Source organism: Schistocerca serialis, chromosome 1 (assembly GCF_023864345.2).
Source record: "Schistocerca serialis cubense isolate TAMUIC-IGC-003099 chromosome 1, iqSchSeri2.2, whole genome shotgun sequence".
Taxonomy (NCBI): Eukaryota; Metazoa; Arthropoda; class Insecta; order Orthoptera; family Acrididae; genus Schistocerca; species Schistocerca serialis.
In genome coordinates this window covers 331,235,223-331,262,418 of record NC_064638.1, presented here as the reverse complement: position 1 = coordinate 331,262,418, position 27,196 = coordinate 331,235,223, and the positions used below count along the sequence as shown (strand labels likewise).

The 27,196-nt window shown below is 40.4% G+C and overlaps 1 protein-coding gene across 4 annotated transcripts in view; it reads left to right on the top strand.

Annotated features, from left to right (window-relative positions):
• The window catches only part of LOC126469960 (juvenile hormone epoxide hydrolase 1-like), a 64,675-nt gene that overhangs the window by 24,777 nt on the left and 12,702 nt on the right, over positions 1-27,196 (top strand). For all 4 annotated transcript variants that reach the window (XM_050097406.1, XM_050097395.1, XM_050097378.1 and 1 more), the window contains exons 3-6: positions 4,158-4,705; positions 4,991-5,190; positions 24,286-24,520; positions 26,622-26,831. In XM_050097406.1, coding sequence (XP_049953363.1) covers positions 4,158-4,705; positions 4,991-5,190; positions 24,286-24,520; positions 26,622-26,829 — 1,191 coding nt within the window. In that variant the 3' untranslated portion in view covers positions 26,830-26,831. The remainder of the gene's footprint in view (positions 1-4,157; positions 4,706-4,990; positions 5,191-24,285; positions 24,521-26,621; positions 26,832-27,196) is intronic.

Genomic DNA, 27,196 nt, shown 5'->3' with positions numbered 1-27,196 from the left:
TCGGTGCTGTTCTGGTGCAAATTTCGGATGGAAAAGAGAAGGTTATAGCCTTATCTTCTAGGGCACTTACAAAAGCCGAGAGAAACTACTCAACTACAGAAAGAGAATGTCTCGCTGTGGTCTGGGCCATGTGCTAATTTCGATAGTATCTATGGAAGGCCATTCACAGTTGTTACAGACCATCATTCACTTTGTTGATTGACAGGTCTTAAGGATCCAACAGGACGTCTCGCCAGGTGAGCACTACGTCTTCAAGAGTATGACATTACCATAGTGTACAAAAGTGGAAGAAAACACAAAGATGCCGACTCTCTCTCAAGAAACCCTGTGCAAGACCATCAAGACTTTGAAGAAGATAGTGACTGTCTTGCTGCACTCCAAGATCTCTCTGCTGAGCAGGAGGAGGACACCAAGATATCTCAAATTATGCTTGCCTTAAATCAATCAGAGGATGTGAAAGGGCAATTTAAGGTAGTCAATGGATTACTTTGCAAGAAAGACTTTGATCCGTTTGGAAAGAGGTGGCTACCAGTGATTCCTAAACACATGCACTTAGATGTTCTACAGAAATTCCATGACACACCAGGATTTATTAAGATATACAATATGATCCACAAGAGATTTTTCTGGTTTATTTAGGAATGTCCGTCACTATGTGTCGCACTGTCGAGAGTGCCAAAGGAGAAAGGCAGTTCCTCAGAAACCACCTGTCCAACTAATACCAATTCCACCAGCTGAAACACTTTTCTAGCGTGTTGGGATTGACCTCCTCGAATGATTTCCAACGTCTGCTGATGGAAATAGATGGATTATTGTTTGCACTGATTATCTGACACGCCATGCCATTACAAAAGCCATGAATACAGCCGAAGCATTCGAGGTAACCAAATTCTTCGTGGAAGACATCATATTAAAACACGGTGCCCCAAGGTCATTAATTACAGATTGAGGGAACGTTTATCAATCGAATCTTGTGACAGAGATAAACCGTCGGTGCAACATTACTCATCACATGACGACTGCCTACCATCTGCAAACTAACAGGCTTACTGAACGCCTTAATAAGACCTTGGCCGACTTGCTATCAATGTTCGTCAATGTTGAGCAGAGCAACTGGGATAAGGTGCTACCTTTCGTGATGTTTGCCTAAAACACCGCCAAACAAGACACCACAGGATTTGCGCCATTTTTCGTGGTGCATGGGCATAAACTGGCTACGATAATGGACACTGTTTCCATTACATCCTGATGACGTGGACGACGACTACATCGGCCACATGTTAACCAGAGCTGAGGAAGCTCGGCAGTTAGCACGAATCTGCACGCTGCAGGCTCAAGAAAACGATCGCTGAAGGTATGGCGGGAGCCACTACCCTGTTGTTTACCGGCCTGGTGACCTCTTCTGGATCTTCACTCCTGTTCGGAAGGTTGGTCTCCCTGAGAAGCTCCTCAGGTGCTACTTTGGACCTTATAAAGTTGTAAGACAGTTGTCTGATGTTACTCATGAAGCTGAAGTTTTCGACCCCGACACAAGATGACAGAAGATCAGAGATACGGTCCACATCCTTCGAATGAAGTAAATTTGAGGTTCCAGTGACAGGCAACAAGCAGCAATGTGATGAAGAGCATAGCGGCAAAGGAAGTTCTGGGAAGATCACCGCCAGGGCGAACATCAGTCATCGGGAGTCGGAGTATGCAAGACCGATGACTCGTTCCCGGACTAGGACGACATAACACCGAGACGCTGTTCTCTTAAGGAGGGAGCAATGTTGCAGAAGAAGCTGAGTAGCACTGTCACTGTGGTGTAGCAGTTATGATACTAGACTGTTACATGGGGGGTCTTGAGTTCAAAACTCACCTGAACTGTAAAATTTTAATTTCTATATTTGGCTCAAGGAAATTCTAGAAGTATCCACAAATATCAAGAATCATTGTACTGGAATGTTCTGTAACTGTATATATACATATGTGTTCTGGCCAGAGGCAGTTCGCTCTCCGCTCTTGTATGTGCAAGTGCTAAATAAACCTTCAATAAGTGAAGTTAGTGTTCGTCATTCATCTAATTACACCTTCTTCTATGTGACAATATATTAGTATGGAATACTAGCATACTTATATCAGTTTCATAAAGCTTGAAAAATGCATCAATTTCATTAGAAATGTTGTTTGAATAGCTTGTGAGCTTGTGAAACTTAATAATATTTTTTGCTTAGTTTTTTGTCTTAGAGGCTGGTTTTTTACTCATTTTCATAGTTTGCCTTTTTCTGAGAAAAACCCAATTCCTGAACTTCTTTCTTTCTCATCCCCACTTTGTCTTCCTGTTCAGTGTTAGTTTCATGGTCTTGATAGCTAAAATGAACTTCTTTGCCACTCAGCTCACCTTCCCTTTCAGCTATCTCAACAAGATTTATTCCACGTCTCTCAACTTCAATGAGTTCTTGAAGGTATGCGAGTATCTTGTCAAGCTTTATAAAATCTTTGGACCTGGGAACAAATAGACAAAAAACTCTAATTGTTGGCTAACAACTCTTACATCACGAAAACATACAAAACATTACTTTTATATTTTTCAATGCTTGTAATAAATACTGTTATGAGTACTTTTAGAGTTCAGTCACTTTCTTAGATAAAGTAAAGTGGCACACATGTTAAAACTGACAAGAAAGTATAACACAAGCGGATGCATGGGATACGGAGTGCTCCATTAACCTTATCCTTGTGAAACAACACGATGCTGAGGGCCCTGAGTTGAGGATGGGGGGGGGGGGGGGGGGTCAAGTAACAAGTAACAAATACCTAGACCTACCACAGTGCAGGGCTTTGCATTACGCTACAGCACTACAGAATTCCTCAATGGGGTACTCAGTACCCCAGTGCACCCACTCGAAGGTTAAACTGCTTGAGATTTACTGCTGATCTTTCTCTCCTAGCCAACAATGTTCAAGAAACCAGACAAGAAGTTGAAATCGCTATTAGAAATAGCACAGAAAATTGGCCTTAGAATATCATTCCTCCTGTGGGCTCCTGTAGCTGCTCCTATGGGCTTCTGTTGCTGTTAATAAGAATGCAGACATTGTTCATAGCTTGATAGGCTGAGAGAGAGATAAATTTATAGAGCAGAAACATTTGTGAAAAATTGAAATTGTATTTCAGACCAGAATTTGGACTCTCACCACTGGTCTCCATTGCTCTCGAGATGCCTGCCCTGGCATTTAAGTGACATGCGCTTCCTTTCTAATCTTCTTCTACCTATCCTTCATTCCTCTCCTAGGAAGGAAATAATAGTTCTGAAAGCTAGGATAGTTTCTGGTATTTTTATGTATGTCTGCTGCCAGTTCTAAAAAAAATTGTTTCCTGGAGGTAAATAAGGTCAAACATTATCTCTTGTAATTGTTAAGTTTTCACGAATATTTGTTTGCTAACTGAGACTGACTGTTAATTGCAAGTTGTAGAATGTAGTAAAATGTTGTGTTTTGGTGTTAGTGTGCTTAGTCCCTTAAACAGTTTTCTACATGAAATCTAGGTGTATACCATACGTTATTCTCATTGAATGTTTTCTGCACACTTTATTGATAATTTGTAGAATTTGGTCTAATAGTTAAATGAGTAAATGAGTGAAAAGACACAAGATAGCTTTTGGACTCTCATTTTGCCAAAATGAGCAGTCCTATGCAGAGGAAAAAGTTCATGAATTTGAATGTTTATGATGGTCAGTTTTTTTCTATCAAAGCATGTAGTAATTTAGAATATTGTTTCATTTATTGGTCCATGTGGGGTAGCTGCACAGTCCAGGGTGCCTTGTCACGGTTTTGCCACCCCCTCCTCGCCCCATTGGAGGTTCGAGTCCTCCCTCGGGCATGGGTGTATGTGTTGTTCTTAGTGTAAGTTAGTTCAAGTTACATTAATTACTGGTAAACCTTTGGGCTGAGACCTCAGCAGTTTGGTTCCATATAACCTTACCACAAATTTCAAAATTTTCATTTATGGGTGACTGAATTTCTGCTTCTGCCATTACATTGGAAACTGAATGCCATTGTGATGTGTGTTAAAATTATTAGTCTTTCTGTTGTGTGTACATGTGGTATAAGATAGCTCATAAAACATCAAATTTATATCATAGTGATTCAGTATTAACTCTTTTTAACTATTTGTCACAGGTCTTGGATGATTTACAAGACAGACTTGAATTATTACCAACTCTTACTCCACCACTTGAGGGCATAGGATTCCAGTATGGGTTCAACACAAAATATTTACAGGAAGAAGTAATAGAATACTGGAAGACAAAATATAATTGGAGAGAACAAGAAAAGTTTTTGAACAAATTTCCACAATTCAAGACTTGTGTGGATGGCTTAGATATTCATTTCATTCATGTTAAGCCAACCAGTGTTCCTGAAGGAACTGAAGTGTTGCCATTGCTGCTACTGCATGGTTGGCCAGGATCTGTGAGAGAATTTTATGAGATTATACCTCACCTAGTGAAGCCACAACCAGGTTACAACTTTGTTTTCGAAGTTATAGTGCCCTCATTGCCTGGGTATGGTTTCTCTGATGGTGCTGCAAAGCCTGGCCTTGGAGCTGCTCAAATTGCAGTAATTATGAAGAACTTTATGGAAAGAATTGGGCTGCAAAAATTTATTGTACAAGGTGGAGACTGGGGAGCTGTGATAGCATCTAATATGGCCACCCTTTTTCCAGAGAAGTATGCTTTTATTTTATTCAGATGCAATCAAATAACTTTAATCTCCATTTTAATGATACAAGACTTGCTATAAGCTTGAAGTTACTTAGAATGTATTTACATGAAATATAGTGTTTCCGCATAACTTATTTTTGTCACAACACAGTTTGTGTTTAATAGTACAAATTTTTGGCATATATGTGAGACATTTTATCAATTCATTGGAGCAGAGCAACTGTGACATCTGTTATTTCTAAATTTTTGTAAGATGTCTGATTAATATTAACAGTCTTGGGTCAATTTCAGTGTAAAGGGGCTTCATTCAAATGCCTGTTTTGTACAGAGCTTAAAAAGCACAATAAAGCTGTTTTTGGGGAGTCTTTGGCCAACATTTGTGGTTGAAAAGGATTACGTTGACAAAGTTTATCCACTGTGGGAACATTTTCAGTTTTTGCTTGAGGAATCTGGTTACCTGCATCTCCAAGCCACAAAACCAGACACAATTGGTATGCCATCATTTTTTATCTGTATTGTTGTAAACATAGTTCCTTTGTTTGAAATTAGCTATAAGACTTATACTTAAATATAAACACAAAAGGCAAAGTCAGGAGTGCATTAAGAGATATTCACAGTCAGCTGATACCTATAGCCCACACTTACTCTATACCAAGGAGAAATAATGATCAGTTTATTTCAAACGCTGTTACACTACACACTAATCAAGATTACCTAAACAGTGAAAAAGTATGCTTTGGTCATATACTAGAGGGAAATATAATCCATGTTTTATAGTCAAAACTGGCAGTAAAGAGAATAACATGATGAACTGGGGGGGGAGGGGGGGGGGGGTTGCAGAGGATAGCAGTTTGTTGTAGTTTCACAGTGAATGACAAAGTAGTTTTGAAATTTTAAGACAAGTGGATCTAAGTGCACTTATTACAAGTCACTGGCCAATAAGTGTTACGGTTGCTTCAGACTAATACTGAATTGCTGTATCTGTCTGTCTGATGGGGCAGGATCTGACTTCAGTTTGCTAAGGTTTGTCCTCCCCCCACTCTTCCCCCACCCAGCCACTAGGGGGGGGGGGGGGGGAGGACAACTCCCCTCCCTGCCCCTCACAGAGTACAACCTCATTAATAGTCATTACTCAATGTGAACATGTTGCCTTCTATCACTGATTAATATTTTCTGTTTAATACGAATTATTTATTGTACTTAAGCGCACCAGACAAAAACTCACCCCAAGGAGACATCACTTTAATACCATATAAAACTGCCTGTGGCCTTGATAATGGCCGAAGTTCAGTAACGGAGATGATTCACAAGCTTCTTCAGTTATTTATGGAATACTCAGTCAGTTCTTGGGAGGAACATGTACATACTAAAAACTCTAATACATAGTATTAATGTTCCACAATAATTCTTGTTTAATATTAGTTATGAACTGGCTTTTGGCTTTCTAGGCCATTGGCAGGTAACTTAATACTAAACAGATAGTCCACACAACTTCAGCAAGAGTTCATAGTGGTGCAAAGATTACTTTTCAATGATATGTAACATTTTACAACTATAGCGATACAAAAACAGGTATGCTGTATCCAGCTGAAGCCACCCATTAGAGTGCTCAGAAATTCCCATTACAAACTTTTAGGACTTGTAAAGGGGAGTGCATACATAATATTTTGAATAGGAACCCATGTCCAGAAACATACCATTTCCATTCTACAACAGTTTCAGTTCAGATGTTTAACTCATCTACTTCTACTTGAGTGGTTTAATTAGCCGTGAGACACTACAGTTATTTAGATAACAATTTGAAAGAAAACATAAGTAAACATCCATTTATCACTTATGCACATTTGTTTACATTAACCCGTAAACATTATGTGTTTACATTATTCCAAAACAAAAAAGAAGCCAGCATACTGTGTGTACAGGAGAGTACTGATGCATTACAACAGTGGCTCAATGTGATGATCACCAACATTGTTACAGACATTGTACCTATGAAGCAGATTCTGATACGCATTTTCCATGCCACCTGTCTCTCTTCAGTTTCTAGAGAAGGAGCCACAATTCATGCAAGCAGATCTTTGTCTGTCTACATAGGAGTCTCATAAATTAAACTTTGCATACAACCCCACTAGCAGTAATCCCTAAGAGTTAAATCTGTCGATCAGTGGCCATGCTGTTGGACCACCTTGGCCTAACCATCTTGCACCATATCATCTGTTAGAGATGTCTCCTAACCACTTGGGAGAAGTGAGGTGGTGCACCATCATTCTGAAACCACAATTTCTTGACTGATCTTGAGCAGCACAGCTTCCAAGAATGGGTCCAATACAGTTTGTAGGAAGATCAGGTGTGCAGGACTAGATAGCCTGAGTGGAAGAAGGTATGGCCCAATCACGTGACTGACATCCAGAATACTTGCCCACATGTTTATCCAAAATACTTGCCCACATGTTAATACCAAACCTGTGCTGAAATCCCTGAACTTGCATGGCAATAGGGTTTCTGTTTGCCCAGACATGGCAGTTCTGTGAATTCGGAGCACAGTCCCTAGTGAACTTACATAACGGGACTTGACATGGAAACAATAGCCATGTTCAGTAGGCAATGTACTGTGGAAAATTGGCTGGACCCATAGCCGTACCCATTCTAAGTGGTATGGATGTAATTACTGCTCACACACAACTTCCCAGATGCAACTGGTAGAGTACTAATTGACGGGTTCTCTTCAATGCAATGCAGTACATCTTGTTCAGATTCAGGCATACAGCTTTACCATGGAGCACCACAGTCCTGCCTCCTCATTGTGAAAGTATCTATTTGCAGAGCCACTGCAGAACTTGGGCTAAAAGTTTGTACGATGGTATCCTATATTGCAGAAAATGTTTTTGATGCAGCCAACTAGCAGCTCTTCCATTACCTCGAGCTTCGCCATACACGAGGAGCATGTCTGTGTATTCCGAAAAAGTGTACTGAAACATGTTTACTGTATCAGAGATGCACAGGCATTGTATGGGTCTCACAGCAAGGCATATGTTAAGTGACATCAGGTGACAGTCTGATGCAGTACACATCATCCTGTCTACCCTATTGTACACCAGGACAAGCAACTGTGAGATTTTTCTCTTTCCCTCAGGAGACATGGATGAATTACACATCTGAATTGAAACCATTTAGAATGGAAAAGCATGTTTCTGGACATGGGTTCCTATTCAAAATATTATACACTCACTTCTCTCTAAAAGTCCTAGGAGAATTAAAGGGAATTTCTGAATACCCCATATATTACAGAGCTCCATAATTGTGGGGATGTTGATTGCTGTGTTTCATCCACTGTTTTAAATAGTTGTGCTATTTCTTGTAGGATTAAGATCAGTTTATTTAGTGGGCCAATCAATGTGTGATAGGGTGTAGACATCTTTGTTGTCATCATGGAAGATGGGAGTGTTCTCGGCATACACATCAGGAAATTTATTTACATCTACATGCATACCTGCAGACCAATGTGAAATGCATGACAGAGGGTATTGTATATGGGGTCTTTAAAAAAATAGGTTTCCATGTTTTCCAAGATAGTAGTGTTTACCAAAACAAGACCAATGTGGGTTTTAAAATGCGTAACTTAAGAGCCATCATTTCCAGCAACTAGCAGACTTTAGTTGCATAACTCCAGTAAGAGCAAATCACCACAGACTTCGCACCATTCATATTTTTGTTGTGGAGGAATGAGAACTGCAGCAAGTCGAAGAAGATCCTGGAATCAGTGTGCATAGAATTTCAGCGCCTATCAGAGTTAGTCATTGTCTTTTTCTGAGCAACCTTGCATGAATAGTTGCTATACCAACATCATTTACAGCCCTAAGGCCAAAACATCATCCTGCCAGAATGCAGTTCTGCCAATGGCTGTTGCAAAGATGTGGTGAAGTTCCACTTTTCACAATAAAGATACAATTCATGGACAAAGTTGGTTTCACGTAAGATGGGATTCTTAATTTTCATAACCAACATGCAGTCCTGATGCATATCCAGTACCAGATGAAAGACAGGTAGTGTGATTCATTTTCTCCAAAACATCTGTGACGGCCTCACACAGACATTTAATGGGCAAAGGATAGGTCGAGAAGGTCAAGTACATTGGCCAGCTTGCTCCCCCAATGACAATCCCTTGGATTTTTAGTTTTGGGGGTCATTAAAAATCTTTGGTGTATGCAAGCCCCATTAATGATGTACATACGCTACAGCAGCACATAAACAATGGCTGCCAGCACATCTGTGACCAACCTAGAGTTTTTCAGTGTGTGCCTGATCCCTGAGATCCATAACAGAAGGATGCTTTACTATGAATGGACACCATATTAAGCTCTACCTTTAGCGGCAGCCTAAAAGTGTAGTTGATATATAGGGCTATTACAAATGATTGAAGCGATTTCATAAATTCACTGTAGCTCCATTCATTGACATATGGTCATGACACACTACAGATACGTAGAAAAACTCATAAAGTTTTGTTCACCTGAAGCCGCACTTCAGGTTTCTGCCGCCAGAGCGCTCGAGAGCGCCAAGAAAGCGTATGTCGTGCTTGAAATGCACTCACATCAGTCAGTCGTAACAGTGCAACGACACTTCAGGACGAAGTTCAACAAAGATCCACCAACTGCTAACTCCATTTGGCGATGGTATGCGCAGTTTAAAGCTTCTGGATGCCTCTGTAAGGGGAAATCAACGGGTCGGCCTGCAGTGAGCGAAGAAACGGTTGAACGCGTGCGGAAGTCAACGAATAAAGCAAGCAGGGAGCTAAACGTACCACAGCCGATGGTTTGGAAAATCTTACAGAAAAGGCTAAAGCAGAAGCCTTACCGTTTACAATTGCTACAAGCCCTGACACCCGATGACAAAGTCAAACGCTTTGAATTTTCGGCGCGGTTGCAACAGCTCATGGAAGAGGATGCGTTCAGTGTGAAACTTGTTTTCAGTGATGAAGCAACATTTTTTCTTAATGGTGAAGTGAACAGACGCAATGTGCGAATCTGGGCAGTAGAAAATCCTCACGCATTCGTGCAGCAAATTCGCAATTCACCAAAAGGTAACGTGTTTTGTGCAATCTCACGGTTTAAAGTTTACGGCCCCTTTTTCTTCTGCGAAAAAAACGTTACAGGACACTTGTATCTGGACATGCTGGAAAATTGGCTCATGCCACAACTGGAGACTGACAGTGCCGACTTCATGTTTCAACAGGATGGTGCTCCACCACACTTCCATCATGATTTTCGTCATTTCTTAAACAGGAGATTGGAAAACCGATGGATCGGTCGTGGTGGAGATCGTGATCAGCAATTCATGTCATGGCCTCTACGCTCTAACGACTTAACCCCATGCGATTTCTTTCTGTGGGGTTATGTGAAAGATTCAGTGTTTGAACCTCCTCTACCAAGAAATGAGCCAGAACTGCGAGCTCGCATCAACGATGCTTTCGAACTCATTGATGGGGACATGCTGCGCCGAGTGTGGGAGGAACTTGATTATCGGCTTGATGTCTACCGAATCACTAAAGGGGCACATATCGAACATTTGTGAATGCCTAAAAAAACTTTTGGAGTTTTTGTATGTGTGTGCAAAGCATTGTGAAAATATCTCAAATAATAAAGTTATTGTAGAGCTGTGAAATCGCTTCAATCATTTGTAATAACCCTGTATAACAGCAAGCAAATTACATAAGATGATCTGCTGTTTCTCAGTTTCATATGACTAGCAAATGTGATGGTTTCATTTCATACCCCCACAAATTGTTACATCTAGTTATTTGTGTGAGTTAACTGATCCAGTTGCGACTCAATGATATTGTAGCTACAGATGCTATGTTTTTGCATTTTTTGAAGTGCACAATTTTACGCATCTGAACATTTAAAAACAGTTGCTAATATTTGCAACACTGTGAAATCTTATCAATATATAACTGAATATTTGGGTAGCATATTCAGGTGGTACTTCATTATAGATAACTGCATTATCTGCAAAAAGTCTGAGGCTAGTTTCTGTATTGTTGTACCCTTTGAAGATGTGCCATTTCATGTGCTGCTGTGACCAGTGGCATTTGGTAGGTACCAGACTCCAAATGGCCAATGCATGCAGTTCCCTTGACAATGTTCATTCAAAAACTGATTGAAGTGGATCTCTATTCACTGACAACAGCAATACCTGTCAGGACTGAAACAAATTGTCATACGAGGAGATGGCCACCAATAGACCTTCTAGATTTATCTTAAAATGTATTTTTTTTTAGGACCTAAACCTCTTATGACTGCTGACAAGTTGTATGTTCTTTAATAATGGACAGCTTTCTGAATCAGTGAGTTTGAATCTTTACGTAGATTATTCTTAGTTCTAGTATGGATTCCTCAAAATGATCTGTTAGTTTGAAAAAAATGTGCTAATTCTCAAAAAAATTCATTAAGGAATAAATACACAGTGATGCAGTAGTTAATATATACTGCGAAGCAGTAGTTAAATTTCCTAGATCAAAGCCAGATGGTCTTGTACCAAACCTAAAACAATATTGTAGCATATGATAAAAGTCATTGTAATTCTTTGCAGAGGCCAAGAAACAAGGCTGCCTGCACTTGAAACATAGTGTTGCTGCCTTGACAAACATTGTTTGAGCTGTAGTGACAGTTCTTATAGGAGACAATCTGTTTTATGTAGCTATCTTGATAACCATTCCATTAAATCACCCAATGTTTTCTCGTACTGGAATTACACAATTTCCTTTGTTTCCAGTTGACTTATTTTACATTCTTGATTACATTATTGAAATTAAGGTAAATGATATAATAATCAGTATCATGAGTGGTGAAAATGAAATGAAATTTCTGAATGTCAAGCAGGCCCAATAGCCTGACAAGAGTGCCTATTAGGTTCTGTACCCAATGAACAAGTGAATTAGGCTCACTCTAAACTATGATTTACCACAAAATTTCCGTTCTATGGGACAGATATCTCAGATATATTCTGATTTCACACTGTTGGACTAAATGCAATCAAGTTATAATGCCTTATGATGAATGAGATTTGTTGGATAAAAGAGCACTTCTCCCTTAAAACCCACATCCTTCCGTCTTTCCCTCTCCTTCCCTCTTTCCTGATGAAGCAACTGTTGGTTGCGAGTCCCTTGTTCTTGTGAACGTCTTCCGTATGCTCCTTTCTTCGCCAATTCACTGGAGAACCACTTCATTCCTTACCTTATCAGTCCACCTGACTTTCAACATTCTTCTGCAACACAACATTTCTAACACTTTGCTTCTCTGCTGTTCCGGTTTTTCAACTGTCCTTGACTGACTACCATACAATGCTGTGTTCCAGACATACATTCTCAGAAATCTCTTTCTCAAATTAAGACCTATGTTTGATATCAGTATGCGTCGTCCTTGCTTCATCCATTAACTGGTTATTTTGCTTCCAATGTAGCAGAATTCCTTAACTTCATCCACTTTGTGACTAACAATTTCGATGTTAAGTTTCTCACTATTCTTATTTCTGCTACTTCTCATTACCTTTGTCTTTCTCCGGTTTACTTTCAATCCCTATTTTGTACTCACTAGACTCTTCATTCCATTCCCATAATTTTTCTTCTCTTCCACTGAAGGTAGCAGCAAATCTTATTGATATCCCTTCACCCTGTATTTTAATCCCATTCTTGAACTTTCCTATTATATCTAGTATTGTTTCTTCAGTATGTAGAGTGAATAGCAGGGAAATAAGGATACATCCTTGTCTTACATCCTTTTTAATCCAAGCACTTCAAACATATTATCCAATCTTATTGTTCCCTTTTGATTCTTGCTGCTGTTGTTGTTGTTGTTGTTGTTGTTGTTGTTGTTGTTGTTGTTATTGTCTTCAGTCCAAAGAGTGGTTTGATGCAGCTTTCTATGCTACTCGATCCTTTGTGAGCCTCTTTATCTCCATATAACTGCTGCAACTGATATCCTTCTGAATCAGCTGACTGTGTTCATCTTTTGATCTTCCTCTATGATTTTTAACCAGCACACTTCCCTCCAATACTAAATTGGTGATCCCTTGATGTCTCAGAATGTCTTCTATCAACCAATCCCTTCTTCTGGTCAATTTGTGCCACAAATTTCGTGTCTCCCCATTTCTGTTCAGTACCTCCTCATTAGTTACATGGTCTACTCATCTAATTTTCAACATTCTTCTGCAGCACCACATTTTGATAACTTCTATCTCCCTTTTGTCTAAATTGTTTATCATCCATGTTTCACTTCCATATGTGGCTACACTCCAGACAAATATTTTCAGAAAAGAGTTCCTAACACTTAAATCTATATTTGACGCTAACAAGTTTCTCTTCTCCAGAAATGCTATTTGTGGTGTTGCTGGTCTACGTTTTACATCATCTCTACTTCGGCCATCTTCAGTTATTTTGCTGCCCAAATAAGAAAACTCGTCTATTACTTTAAGTGTCTCATTTCTTAAATTAATTATCATAGCTTCACCTTATTTCATTCAACTACATTCCAGTACCTTTGTTCTGCTTTTGTTGATGTTCATCTTATATTCTCTTTTCAAGGCAATGTCCATTGCATTTGACTTCTCTTCCAAGTCCTTTGTTGTCTGACAGAATTACAATATCATTGGCAAACCTCAAAGTTTTTATTTCTTTTCTCTGAGCTTTAATTCCTTCTCCAATTTTTTCTTTCGTTTCCTTTACTGTTTGTTCAATGGACAAATTGAATAACATTAGGAATAGGTTACAACCATATCTCACTCCCTTCTCAACCACTGCTTCCCTTTCATGCCCCTTGACTGTTATAACTGCTCTCTGGTTTCCATCCAAGTTGTGAATAGCCTTTCACCCTGTGTATTTTACTCCTGCCGCCTGCAGAATTTCAAAGAGACTATTCCAATCATCATTGTCAAAAGCTTTCTCCAAGTCTACAAATGCTGTAAACATAGGTTTGCCTTTACCTATCTTCTAATATAAATCATGAGGTCAGTATTGTCTCATGTGTTTCTACATTTTTCAGAAACCAAATTGATATTCCCCTAGGTTGGCATCTACCAGTTTTTCCATTCTTCTGTAAAGAATCTGTGTTAGTATTTTGCAACCATGGCTTAATAAACTGATAGTTCAGTAATATTCACACCTGTCAGCAATTTCTTTCTTTACAATTGGAATTATTAAATTCTTCTTAAGCTTTAAGTGTATTTCGCCTGTCTGATACATCTTGCACACTGGATGAAAGAGTTTTGTCATGACTGGCTCTGCCAAGGCTATCAGTAGTAAGAAGGAATATCATCTACCCCCAGGACCTTGTTTTGACTTAGATCCTTCAGAGATCTGTCAAATTCTTCTTGCAGTATTATATCTCCCATCTCATCTATGTCCACTTCCCTTTCTATAATGTTGCTTTCAAGCTCATCTCCCCTGTATAGATACTTTATATACTACTTCCACCTTTCAGCTTTCCTTTCTTTATTTAGGACTGGTTTTTCATCTGAACTCTTGATATTCATATGCCACTTCTCTTTCCCCAAAGGTTTCTTTAATTTTCCCATAGGCAATATTTATCTTTCCCATAGTAAAACATGTTTCTAAATCCTTGCATTTGTTATCTAGCCATTCCTGCTTAGACATTTTGCACTAACTGTCAATCTCATTTTTTAAATGTTTGTAATCCCTTCCACCTGCTTCATTTGTTCCATTATTATGTTTTCTCCTTTCATCAATTAAATTCAATATATCTTGTGTTATCCAGTGATTTTTACCTATTTGATCCTCAGCTGCCTTCACTATTTCATCTCTTAAAGCTACCCATTTGTCTTCTACTGTATTCCTTCCCCCTGTTCTAGTCAACCATTGCCTAATGCTCCATCTGCAACTGTCAGAAACCTCTGGTTCTGTCAAGCTATAAAAGGTCCCATCTCTTTAATTTCCTATCTTTATCCCCGCCCCCCCACAGGGAGCCAAAGTTCTTTCGTGTGTATATGTGTGGTGCACACAAGTCCCTGAGCTATTGCAGCCTTTATTCTTTTCTGGACTGCTTTATCATCCCTTCTCGTTCCCTGTCCCTGTCCCTTTCCCTTTGCTCCTTCTTTTCCCTCTTTTGGTGTTCTTCTTCATGTCAGCCCAGCTATCCTTCTGACTTTGCTTCACCTTGCGGTTTTGGTTGGTTGCTTTTCTCCTCCTTTTTGGCTTTTCTTTTTTTGGTCCCCTTACAAGGTTGACCTCCATCTCTAAAGTAGTGTGAACCAGATGGGGAAGGACTCCCTCCCTAGCGTCTTTGGCGTGGGTTCCTCTCCCCCTTGTCCATCCCCCTCCCCCCCTCGTCCTCCTCCTCAGCCCTTTAGTCTCCTTGCTAGGCCACCAACTCTATAGCCAATCCATGTGGTGTGGCTGTTATGTGCTCGTCTGGCTGAGCCCCCTGACACCACAGGGATCACACTGCTGGTGCCTGCACTGTTAAAGCCTTGTGCAAGCCTAGGAGTGGTTGCCCATCTTTTAGGGGCATCAGAACTCCCGGCAACCACTGTCCTGCCAGGTGGTCATTGCTATTACTGGGCAGTGCTCACAAGGAGAGTCCCTGTTTAGTGAGAGTGGTACCAGGGCATTTAGTGTGAGTGGTACCAGGGCAGACATTTGGCACATGAAACATGTTAAACTCTATGGTCACTATTCTGCGGCCACATCTCTTCCTCAACATAGTTCTGTCTCAGTTCCTGTTTCTGCATTCCTGGTCTTACTCTTCTTGGCTACCCCTCCTGGGAGGAGAGCCAGGCCTGCTGGCTTGGAGCAAAACCCTTTCCATGGTTCCTGGTCTATACTAGCACGCGCTGACGGTGTAGCGTTTCTGCCTGCTTTATTTATTTCTTCATTTGTTGTCCTCTGTGTCGATGTACTGCGTTGCTACACTGGCTGAAAAATGGGTTGTGGAAGTACAACACACTACTTGAAATGATGTCGCTGACAGAGGCACAGTTGCGTTTCACTGTCTTTTACTTTCACTTTTCACAACCCCCAATATTACACAGTTATATGGCCAGTGCACTATTGTTTAACATTCGATAACCCTCATTAATAATTTGTAGGTGACCCATCCACATACTGCTACAATAGTTTACTGTTGAACATCTACGAGCACTAAAAGCCTAACCAGAAAGTTCACAGTTCTTGAAAAATAGAAAGGTACATACGGAGAAAACACTGTCATTTTTCCACACGGTCTAATTGTGTAACACTTATTACACTGTTAAGTTGATGCATTGTTGTCGTTCTAACCAACACAGGTTCCTTGTCTGAAACTTGGCCGTGGACTGACTGTCTCATGACCAAAAATCGGGCCCTTATATGTCCTCACAATAATAGGGCCCAAAACTACACTTTGTTCGAAGTTAAATTTACAGGAATTACAATTAAAACATAACTCATTAAATTTACTGAATACATCAAAAAATTCGTTCTTTTTGAACAGTTTCTACTTCTATGAGGACTAAGTCTAATTATTTGTTTAATGATGAAATTAACAGGTATTGTTATGCAAACAATACTTTGGACAAAACTATTACTTACTTTTGAATTAATTACGGGCTGGCTTTGCTAACATGTTTATGAATAGAGCTAAATAGATACTTTAAGATTACTAGTATTTCATCTACCAAATGTTTATATTTGGTACAGAATTTATATTTGTTTATATGTCAACAATAGAATTTAAGTTACGACAACTACTGATTTCGCCCTATAATGAAAGATACTAACTAGTAATAATCAAAATAAATTACATTCATAAAACAGAGCGCAAAATTAAATCCGGTGTTTATATTCCTTAAAACTGAGGGCCAAGCTTTTCTTTTATGAAAATGAAGAGTCTATCCACATATGTTAATGGTAATGAGTTAAAATTGAAAAAATGAATTTTAAGGAGGCAGATGACAAAACAAGAGGGGAATAAAAATTTTCCCAGCTTGCTTCGTCACAATGAGGAGACTTTCGCTGCTACCAGGCCTCTTTTTCTTGTGGAACATATTGAGGATAAGTTCAGTGAAGCTGAGTCATTAAGCAAGATGAGATCTGGTTCTCTCCTTATAAAGACAACTTCAGCCAGTCAGTCAGCCCTCCCTCATGTCTTAGGAGACATGCCTGTGACTATTGCTCCTTACAATTCATTCGATAAGACACAAGGTGTAATTTTCCATAGGGACCTTCTCCTCCAGTCTGATGATGAACTTAGGGCTAATCTGGAATGATGTGGCATTCATTTCATTCATCTTGTCCAGAGAGGCCCTAAGGATCATCGTGTAGACACTGGCACTTTCACCACGGTATTTGAGGGCCATACCCTGCCCGAGAAGGTCAGGGTAATGGTGCACAGATGTGACGTGAAACTGTCCATTCCACCTACCATGTTTCACTTTCGTTGCCTCAAGTTCGGTCACCTGTCCTCCCAATGTGATGCCACTCCCATCTGTAGCGACTGCGGCCACCCCTTTCACATGGGAAGCCCTTGCATCCCACCATGTTGACTGTGCAAACTGCTCTGGTCTCCATTCTTCCCACTCACCGGAGTCTTCAGTTTACATGAAGGAAAAAAGAATTCAGGAAATAAAGATCTTTGACCATCTCAGCTACTCTGAGACCCAGAAGAATTTTGATGGACTTCACCCTGTAAATCTGTCCTCTATCTTTGCCCCAGTTACTTCCCCTCCTCACCCTCCTTGTTACCCACACCAAAACATTGAGGGACCAGTCGTAGGGCCGCCCCAGTTCATTTGAGAAACAGGTTTCTGGCTTTATCTGTGACTAACGAAGCCTCGAAGCCAGATGCAGTTGTATACCCTGTTCCAGGCGAAGCTGCTCGGTCCGCAAGGTCTGGGCATTCACAGAGGGTGGGTTTGCTGGTAGTTGGGAGCTCCAACATTAGGCACATAATGGGGCCCCTTAGGAACAGGGTTGCTGAGGAGGGGAAGGAAGCCAGTGTGCACTCCATGTGCATACCGAGGGGAGTCATTCTGGATGGCATGAAGAGCACAGGGTGCAGCCAGCTGCAGGTTGTGGCTCCTGTTGGTACCAATGACGTGTGTTGCTTTGGATTGGAGGAGATTGTGTCTGGTTTCAGGCGGCTAGTGGAAATGGTAAAGACTGCCACTCTTGCTTGCGAGATTAAGGTGGAGCTCACCATCTGCAGCATTGTCGATAGAACCAACTGTGGTCTTCTAGTGCAAAGCCCAGTGGAGAGCCTGAATCAGAAGCTCAGGCGATTCCGTGACCATGTAGGCTGCAGATTCTTTGACTTGCACCATCGAGTGATGGGTTTCCGGGTTCCGCTTAACATGTCAGGAGTCCACTACACACAGGAAGTGGCTACACAGATAGCGGGGGCTAGCTTCGTTGCCCCCTCCTGAATCAGACACTGTTTTTATGATTGTCACCAGAGATGACCACCGACCAAGTGACATGACCTCCCCTCACTTTCTTTATGTCTCACCTGGACTCTCACCACACGATAATCCAGTGGAATTGCAAAGGATATTATCGTTGCCTGCCGGAAGTACAATGCCTTGTGACCTATTCTGCATATGTCTTGCTTTTCAAGAAACGCGCATCCGTGATGTCCACTCTCTAACATTTCATGGTTAGCAGACATTCTGTCAGAACCACCCTGGGGTAGCATCTGGAAGGGTCTGCACTTTGGTTCACACCGACATCATTAGTGACTGGATCCGCCTTCATACCAACCTGGATGCAATAGTGGTTAGTGTGCAAACGACTCCAGAAATCACTGTTTGCAATGTCTACCTCCCACCAGGTAGGCTACTTCCTTATGTTGAACTGTCTATTAAAGCTATTAAAGCCGTCTTTATTCCAAAAGGAATAATACATACATATATGAAATGAAAATGGTACACAAGTGTATAGTACCTCACCAGTACCCCCACTGTAGTGGGAGCTTACATGTAGTGACACACCTCAAATGTATATATTACATAGAAAGATAAACATAAACATAACAAATTTACAAAATAAGAAGAACATGAAAATAGGAATAAAGATGTTATTGCTCCTGTGGCATACCCCAGGAGTAAGGGAGAGAGAAGCAAGCACTCTACCCAACGCCAGCCCTGGGCATCGGGCGATGTGCCGTCATTTGCTCAAAGATCGTGAACGATGCACAGCACAGCATCATCACCCTAGATGAGATGATGGAGAACTCCTGTACCTAGAAGCCAGGCTTCAGGAGGTTGCTCACAGACTGTGGGACTACGTTCCCCTCCAATTCAAGGTGGCCGACGAATAAGTGATGCTCTCAATGCCAGGACACAGATGAAGCACAGCACACCTGATAGACAGCATATTGTACTTCACCGCCTTCTGCTGGTGGCACTAGTCAAGCCAGAGGTGGTCGCCATCCCTGGGCATCGACTTTGCAGGCCTGGCCGTCTTTGACCACGATGATGTCAGGCTTGCAGTTTCCTTCTAGTATTCGAAACTGGGGCTCCACCGAGACATCAAAGCCCCTTTGCATGTGTCCACGTGTGAGGTACTTCACAACAGGATCATGACGTTTCACACAGGACCCATGCGTTTGTCTGCAAGCCTGGATGATGTAATTGGCAGTCTTGAAGGCCCTGTAGCCCACGTGGTATCAGTTGTCAGCCTCACACCTGTGACTGTGCTGCGCCTTGGAAGGCAAGGCAGGCGTGGATGGCATTGATGAAGTCATACCCAAAGAGGAGGTGACTGGTGTCGGCAACCCACTGGTGCTGCCCCCGGATGGTGGCAGACTCGGAGAGGGCTACACCGTCGAAGGGGATGTGCAGACAGGCCGCCCACATGTCCCTGACCTGCTCTGTCATCGTGAGGAGATGGCCTTCCCATGTCAAGGGGAGGAGATCGTAAGATCAATAGTAGGAAAGGTGCCATGAGTGGCGCTGAAGTGGGTAGGGGAACCGTCATTAAGGGGAGACAAATCAAAGTCCGTCATAAATTTGTCAATTAGCAGACCTCTACCTGTCCAAAGTGGCACTCCCCCATTGGGGGTGGTGTGCATTGAAGTTCCCAAGGAAGAGATATGGGGGTGGAAGTTGATGTCTTTGGTGGGAGTAACTATGACACTCTTAAGGTAGGCAAACAGCGGTGTTTCACCTACAGCTGGAGTTTTCTTTCCGAAGCCTAGTCTTGCTGCGGCCAGGCCGCTGCTGTGAGGCTCCTTCTTTGGGTTGTAGTTACAGGGTGAATGATGCGCAATACATGGGCCTAGCCTCTTAGCCTCTCCTCACCTGCGGTCTTCTCCACTACATGTGGCCCCACTGATCTCGCTGAGTGGAAGACTGCACCAGGGACTTGGGTTGGGGTTGGTGGGAGGGGGGGGGGGGGGGGGTATTATCAGCACGCCCCTCACATTATACCCTTTCTAGTTGGGGGCAGCAATACAGAAAACAGGGGAATTGGCCCCCTCATTGGAGGTGCCAAACCAGCTACTCCAGTGCCTTCCTAGCCAACCGAACCTGCTGAGTGTCCTGTACAAGACACAGCACACGAATGCCCTGAATGCGCCCGCACCTTCACTACCAAGTCCGGCTTGGGGGTCTACCACTGTCGACAACACTAGATGCATTCTTAATGTTAACATCTTTGCTTTTAATCCACCTAAGATTGTTTTCACTTTTTGTCATGCAGAGTCAGTCCATCTGATGATCATTTCTTTTTCAGTTTCTTCTCATTTCTCCTGCAGCCATGTCACCTTGGCTACTCATAGTTCCTATTTGTTTCATTCCTGAGTGATTTCTATTGCTATATTCCTGTCTTTCCCCAAACAGTTTTTGTACTTGCTCCTTTCGTCACTCAGTTGAAGTATTCCTTCTGTTACCCAGGGATTACCTTCCTTTTACCTATGTGTGACTAACTATAGAGATATTCACTCTTCTTCAATCCAACTGCCTACTGTGGTATTCCTTCCCACAGTATCCACATCCATAGTGAACTTCAAGTGCACCTCATCATTCCTCAATACTTTGGTATCTCACTACTTTCCACAGTAATTCTTCCACACAATTATCTTAAACTCCAGTCTGCTCTTCATCATTACTAAATAGTGATCTGAGGGTATATTGGTTCCTGTGTGTGCCTTACAATCCAGTATCTTGTTTTGGAATCTCCAGCTCACTGTAATGTAATCCATTTGAAACGTTCCCATGTCTCCAGTTCTTTTCCAAGCGTACCTCCTCCTCTTGTGAGTCTTGACCAGAGTATCGGCTATTATCATCTAAAATTTATTGCAGAACTCGGTCTTTCTCCTCTTTTATTCCTATTGCCCAACCCATATTCTTGCTTGACCCTTCCTTCTATTCCTTCCCCTAAAATCACATTCCAGTCCCCCCATGGTTGATAGTTTCATCTCCCCTTACGTACTAAAGTACACGTTCAGTATACTCGTATACTTTCTTTGCTTCTTCATCTTGTGCTTTCAACATTGGCATATGTACCTGAAGTATCATTGGCAGTGTTGGCTTTTGTCAAATCTGACAAGAAGAACCCTATCACTGAACTGTTCACAGTAGCTCATTCCCTATCTTACTTTCCTATTCATAACAACTGTTACTCCTATTATACTATTTTCTACGGTTGTTGGCATTACCCTGTATTCATCTGACCAGGAATTATTATTTTCTTTCTGTTTCACTTCATTGGCCCCCACTATATCTAGTTGAGCCTTTGCATTTCCTTTTTATACTTTTTCTCTCTTCTACTACATTCAAACTTTTGACATGCTCCATCTCATAGAATGGTATCCTTTCATTGATTATACCATCTTTATCTCATGGTCATCTCCCCCTTGGTAGACTCCTCCTAGACATCTGAATTAGGGAATAATCCAGAATCTCTTGCCAATGGACTGATTGTCATGACACTTTTCAGTTACAGACCACATGCCCTGTGGATACACATTGTGTGTGTTTATGCCATGGTTTCCGTTTTTGGGGCAGTTTCTCACCCCAAGGGCAAGGGATTGCCCTGAATCTATCTTTTCACCCACCCCTCTCTGAGGGAGTGTGACTTCTTATGCCGGTAGTCTTTGGCTGCCTTTGCTGATGATTTTTACTCAAAATTTAATCAGTGGCTGGATTCAAACCCGGAGCTCATCGCATTTTGATTACTAGTCAAAGACGCTATCCAGAGGCCATGGCGTGGCATCATTACATGATTAGAAATAAATGTGTCGCAACCAAATTTTACAATATTCCTCTTGTATTGATTCTTCACTTCCCATTTCTCCTTGCAACAAACGCATAATAAAAACTGACTGCTGCCTGTGCAGTCACAGACATGATCACTCATATGATCTTGTAACAATTAGTCATGTTTATTGCTTTGCTGATCTTATGATATAATTAAAATTTCAAAATTATTTTGATGCAAGAGTGACATTAAAATTTACTTGATATTGTAAGTTGTCATAATTGCAGTGATGATTTTATATAAGGATTTCCATTTTTGCAGTCATCGGCATGATCATTTATATAATCTTTTGTCAATCAATTATTTAGTTTCTCTGAAAGTATCTTTCTTTCTCACCTACTTTAGTCGTTAACATTGCCCCACATAATTTACAGCTAATAATCAGTATTAACATTTTTCCAATAATTGTAACTTTTCAAAAGTAATGTCTTTTTGTAAAAATTACATGAATCACGCAAAATTAACACTTCTTTCATATCTCTATTATTAATTCGTGTTGCCAGGTATTTCATTTATAGGGTATTGAATATAAATAAAAGAAAAATAACACAAAACAACATAATTGAACAGCACCAATGTAATACTATGAAGCAATATAAGAATTGAAAGATTATTTATGAAAAATGAAATTACATGTGTATTGTGACATACAGTAATCATGCATATCGTACTTTTTATTTGGCAAATCTTGTTCTTTTACATTACAACAAACATCTACAATAGACTGTGCTAATGCTTCAACTTTACTAATGTGTTGTGCAATAGTACCATAGTGTGACATCTTATAATAACTGCTGCAACTTTATGTATCGCAGATAGCTGTTCCTGTATTACTTAAGCTTATTCCGTATACTATTTTCTGTCATACACGATAGTTTACAGCTGGCCAAATTCCTTATAAGAGTAAATAAAAAGCATAGCTTTTGCACTAAGCTCATCCCACTAACTCTGTGCATCTGTGCCTTCAATCAACCTTACTTTACTTCTGTCTAAGTCTTCTCAGCATGAAAGAGAATTTCCATTTGCTATGAAAGTTACGTGCATCAACCCCCCCCCCCCCCCCCGCGCACACACACACACACACACACACACACACACTCATCTGTTTCTTCAAATTCATAGTTATCAATCTACAGGGTCTCCAGCCTTTTTGCCTTGTAATTTCTTTCTACTTTCATAAATTTTGTTTTCTCGTCACTTACCTCTAATCCAGTTTTCCTTGCTTTTTTAAATAGCTTTCTTACCAGTATTTTTAGGTCATCTAGATTTTCAATGATTAATGCTAATTCCCTCTTATGCTGTTCTCAGAGCGACCATTGCTTCCTGTAAAACAAAAGTGGTGATAGTCCATCTTCTTGTCTAACTCCTATTTTATGTCAAAAGCCATGGAATATTCTCCTTCCATTTTCACAATACCTTTTGAGCCTTCCAATGTAACTTTTACAAGATTTGTAATCTTTCAAGAATGAAATTTTCCGTGTGCATCGGAGTGTGTGCTGATATGAAACCTCAAACCTCCTGGTAGATTAAAACTGTGTGCTGGACTGAGACTCCTGGTTTCTTACTAATTACCTCTTCAAGTACTGCATAGAAACTGTCTTTCTTCTAATCTTCGTCTACCTCCGTTGGGTACATGGTGTAACTGTTGTTACATTTGTGAACCTATCTGTAATGAGATTAACAGCTATTCTGTCATTAATTGGTTGAAAATTAGTTCGTGTCCCAGCTGTTCTTTTACTGACCATATAACCTACTCCCTTTCAGAAATTTCCATCTTCCAGTCCACGGTAGTACACAGTGTGTTTGTCTGTATCTAAGTTTCCCATTTGTAGGTATCTTGTACCTTGCAGAGCTAACTAGATGTGTTTCATATCCGTTGAATTCTTCTCACAGAATACTGAGATTTGCAGGTGTTGCCAAAGTTTTAATATACCAAGTAATAAGCCTTTCTCATAAATTGTTTTTGATATTCCATATTTCCGTTTTTATCGAAAGCATGTTCTTGATGTTCCATTACCAGTCCTTTTTATGGGTTGGCTTATTAGCTCAGTGCCCAATGGCCAACTAGCAGGACTTGCACAGTTATTTTTTCACTGTGAGTATTTTTATTTCCTCACTACTCTTCATCTCTTCTGTATAGAGAGCTACTGAGTTTTCCTAACTTCCAGTGGGGTCAAAATCAATTATAATAATAATAAACATGTGAAACATTTTTAGAAAGCTGTTGATATTTTGCGATAGTTATATTGTTTGATTAGGAAAAATACTGCTGTGTTATGCGTGATGATAGAAAATACAGTTGTTGTTGAATTTTTCCTGAAAAATATTTCTACAATTTCAGGAGTTGCTCTGAGGGATTCTCCAGCTGGTTTAGCAGCATATATATTGGAAAAGTTTTCAACATGGACTAACCCAGCATGGAAAACATCGTCAGATGGTGGTCTCACCAAGAAGTTCTCTCTTACAAAATTACTGGATAACATAATGATTTACTGGGTAACAGGATCAATCACAACCTCAGCAAGATTATACAGTGAAACTTTCACCAAAGCTCAAATGGCATTAGAATTAGACAGGTGATTTAAAATATTTTTCAAAAATAAGCAAACTCAAAATAAATACAGCAGTCCCCTGACATTGCTGTAACTTTGTGCTTTGGCAGACTTAGTGACATAAAGTACGGACCTGCCGCTCCACCTAGTTTAGACAGAAATCTCGATCAACATTCACACTGGCCCAAAGCTGATCATTTGGTGTTTGCAAGACGCTGTAGAAAAACAAATTGAAAGTTCCAGGCAGACTAAAAGTATGTGCCAGACCGAAACTCGAACTTGGGAGCTTTGCCTTTCGTGCTGTACCATCTGAGCTGCCCAAGCACGACTCATGACCCACCCTCACAGCTTTACTTACGCCAGTATCTCATCTCCTACCTTCCAAACTTCACAGAAGCTCTCCTGCGAAACTTGCAGAACTAACACTCCTGGAAGAAAGGATATCCAGAGACATGGCTTTGCCACTGTGTGGGTGATGTTTTCAGAATGAGATTTTCACTCCGCAGCAGTGTGTGTGCTGATATGAAACTTCCTGGGAGATTAAAACTGTGTGCCGGAGTGCTAGTTGTGCAAGTTGTGCAGTAGAGATTCTGTGAAGTTTGGAAGGTAGGACACAAGGTACTGGCAGAAGTAAAGCTGTGAGGATAGGTCGTGAGTCATGCGTGGGTAGAGCACTTGCCTGCCAAAGGCAAAGCTCCCAAGTTCAAGTCTTGGTCTGGCACACAGTTTTAATCTGCCAGGATGCTTGATATCAGTGCACTCTCTGCTGCAGAGTGAAAATCTCATTCTAAAAACCAGTTGTACACAAAGTACAAGAACACAGTGCACCAAATGTAATTTGTATGTGCCTTTCAGGGAATTCAAAGTATTCAGTAACATATCAGACACACAAGTGATAACTTTGTTGCTTGTAAATATTGTACTTTCATTGTGTTTTTCAACATGTGGTGTATCTTATTTTGGTGTGAAAATTGCGGATTTATTGACGAAATGTGAACTTTGTTCCTTGCAAATAACAGTGCACCATTTTGAATATAGCACCTCCTCTCATGGGTGAGAGTTAACAAGGCAAACAAGTGAATCATGGGTAGGAAGATGTCTGCCATAATTTGAGAGATTGTTGTTACACTGTGAAATAGTTGCAACAGCAAATGTACAACTGTATTAATTGTGTTATTTGAAGTGCTTGCAGAATTATACATAATTCCAAATGGTGTGTTAATTGAATCACTAGCAGCCATAATGTTTCATTTTACTCTTGCCTGTTTCCTTACTCTTGTAGTACTAAATTCACCAGTAGTGTGCTGTAAGTCCTTTTCATCTGTGTGTCTTAAGTGTAATCTTATCCCACTTGATATCAATGCATATTGTTTGTTAAACACTCCAGTGGGCACACTGGACTAAAGTGCAGTGACTGTACACATTTTGTCACAGTAAATGATGCAGTGCAATAAGAGTGCTACTATTCAGTTGAAGATTGCCTCAGTTTATTGAGACAATACTGATTTTTGTTTTCCACATTTTTGTAATTTATTCTGACCTAATGCTAGAGCTATTCATTCAAGAACTCTTCAATATTTGTCAAAGCAGAGATCTAGTAGGACACTACTTGAAATCACATCTTTGCAAGACATTAATATTAACTGAAAAGTTTGTTAGTTTGGTTCACAGTACCTTTTTGTGTTGATTTTTTAATTACAAGGAAGCTTAATGGCTGACTAGTTTTTACTTTCAGGAAACGAAATGCATCTTCAGCAAATGAAATTTACCTCAGGAAATGAAGTTTCAGATATTGTCAAGAGACACATCCAAAAGTAGTAAATATTACTCCTAGCTTTAGGAAATTCTATGTTCCTTCTTTGGGAACAGTATAGTGGTTGATTCAAGAATGTTGAAAAGCAGGGGTAGATAACTCGTACCACAGTTTGACTGTGACCCACCTGCTGTGATATGGTCCCTCTGAACCAAGACTCTTGAGTTACCTGCCTGTATCTATCAATGGTCTGAAAGCTAGGAATAAAATATATACATAGCCTGAAAACTGTATGCCTCAGAATTTATTTTGTGTTTATTACACTTGAAAAAAAAAAAAAAACATTCATGACCATTTGTCTTCTGTTTTCAGCATACCAACAGCTGTCCCCAGTGGATGCACAAATGCTCCCAATGAACTTATGTATTTGTCTGAATCACTACTTCATAACAAGTACGTCAACTTGATCCATTTTTCTCACATGAAAGCTGGAGGACATTTTCTCGCTTTTGAGGAGCCACAATTATTAGCCGATGATATATGGCAATTTGTAAAGAAACTGAGAACTATTGCAAAATGATGGTAAGGAAAACTGATCCTGAATTGTTATGTTTATTATTTTCATTGCCTAAATTGTATAATTTTGCCAGAATATTGTCACAAATCAAGTTAATGATACTTATGTATGATATGCACCCTCCCATTCTTAGTAAAACATCAGTTGTCTGTTATAACCTTTTTTTGGTATGTGGAAAAATAATTAAGTGTGTACAAAAAAACTGCTCTAGTGGTAAAATAGCAGGAAAATTGATTCTTGCATAAAGTAAAAATGTATTTGAGATACTTTGTTTAGAGTCATTTGTTTGACCATACAGCACAGCTTCAGCTTTTTGACAACTTTGAGACATTATCTTGGCCAATATTTTCTGTAAAGAAACAAAACTGGG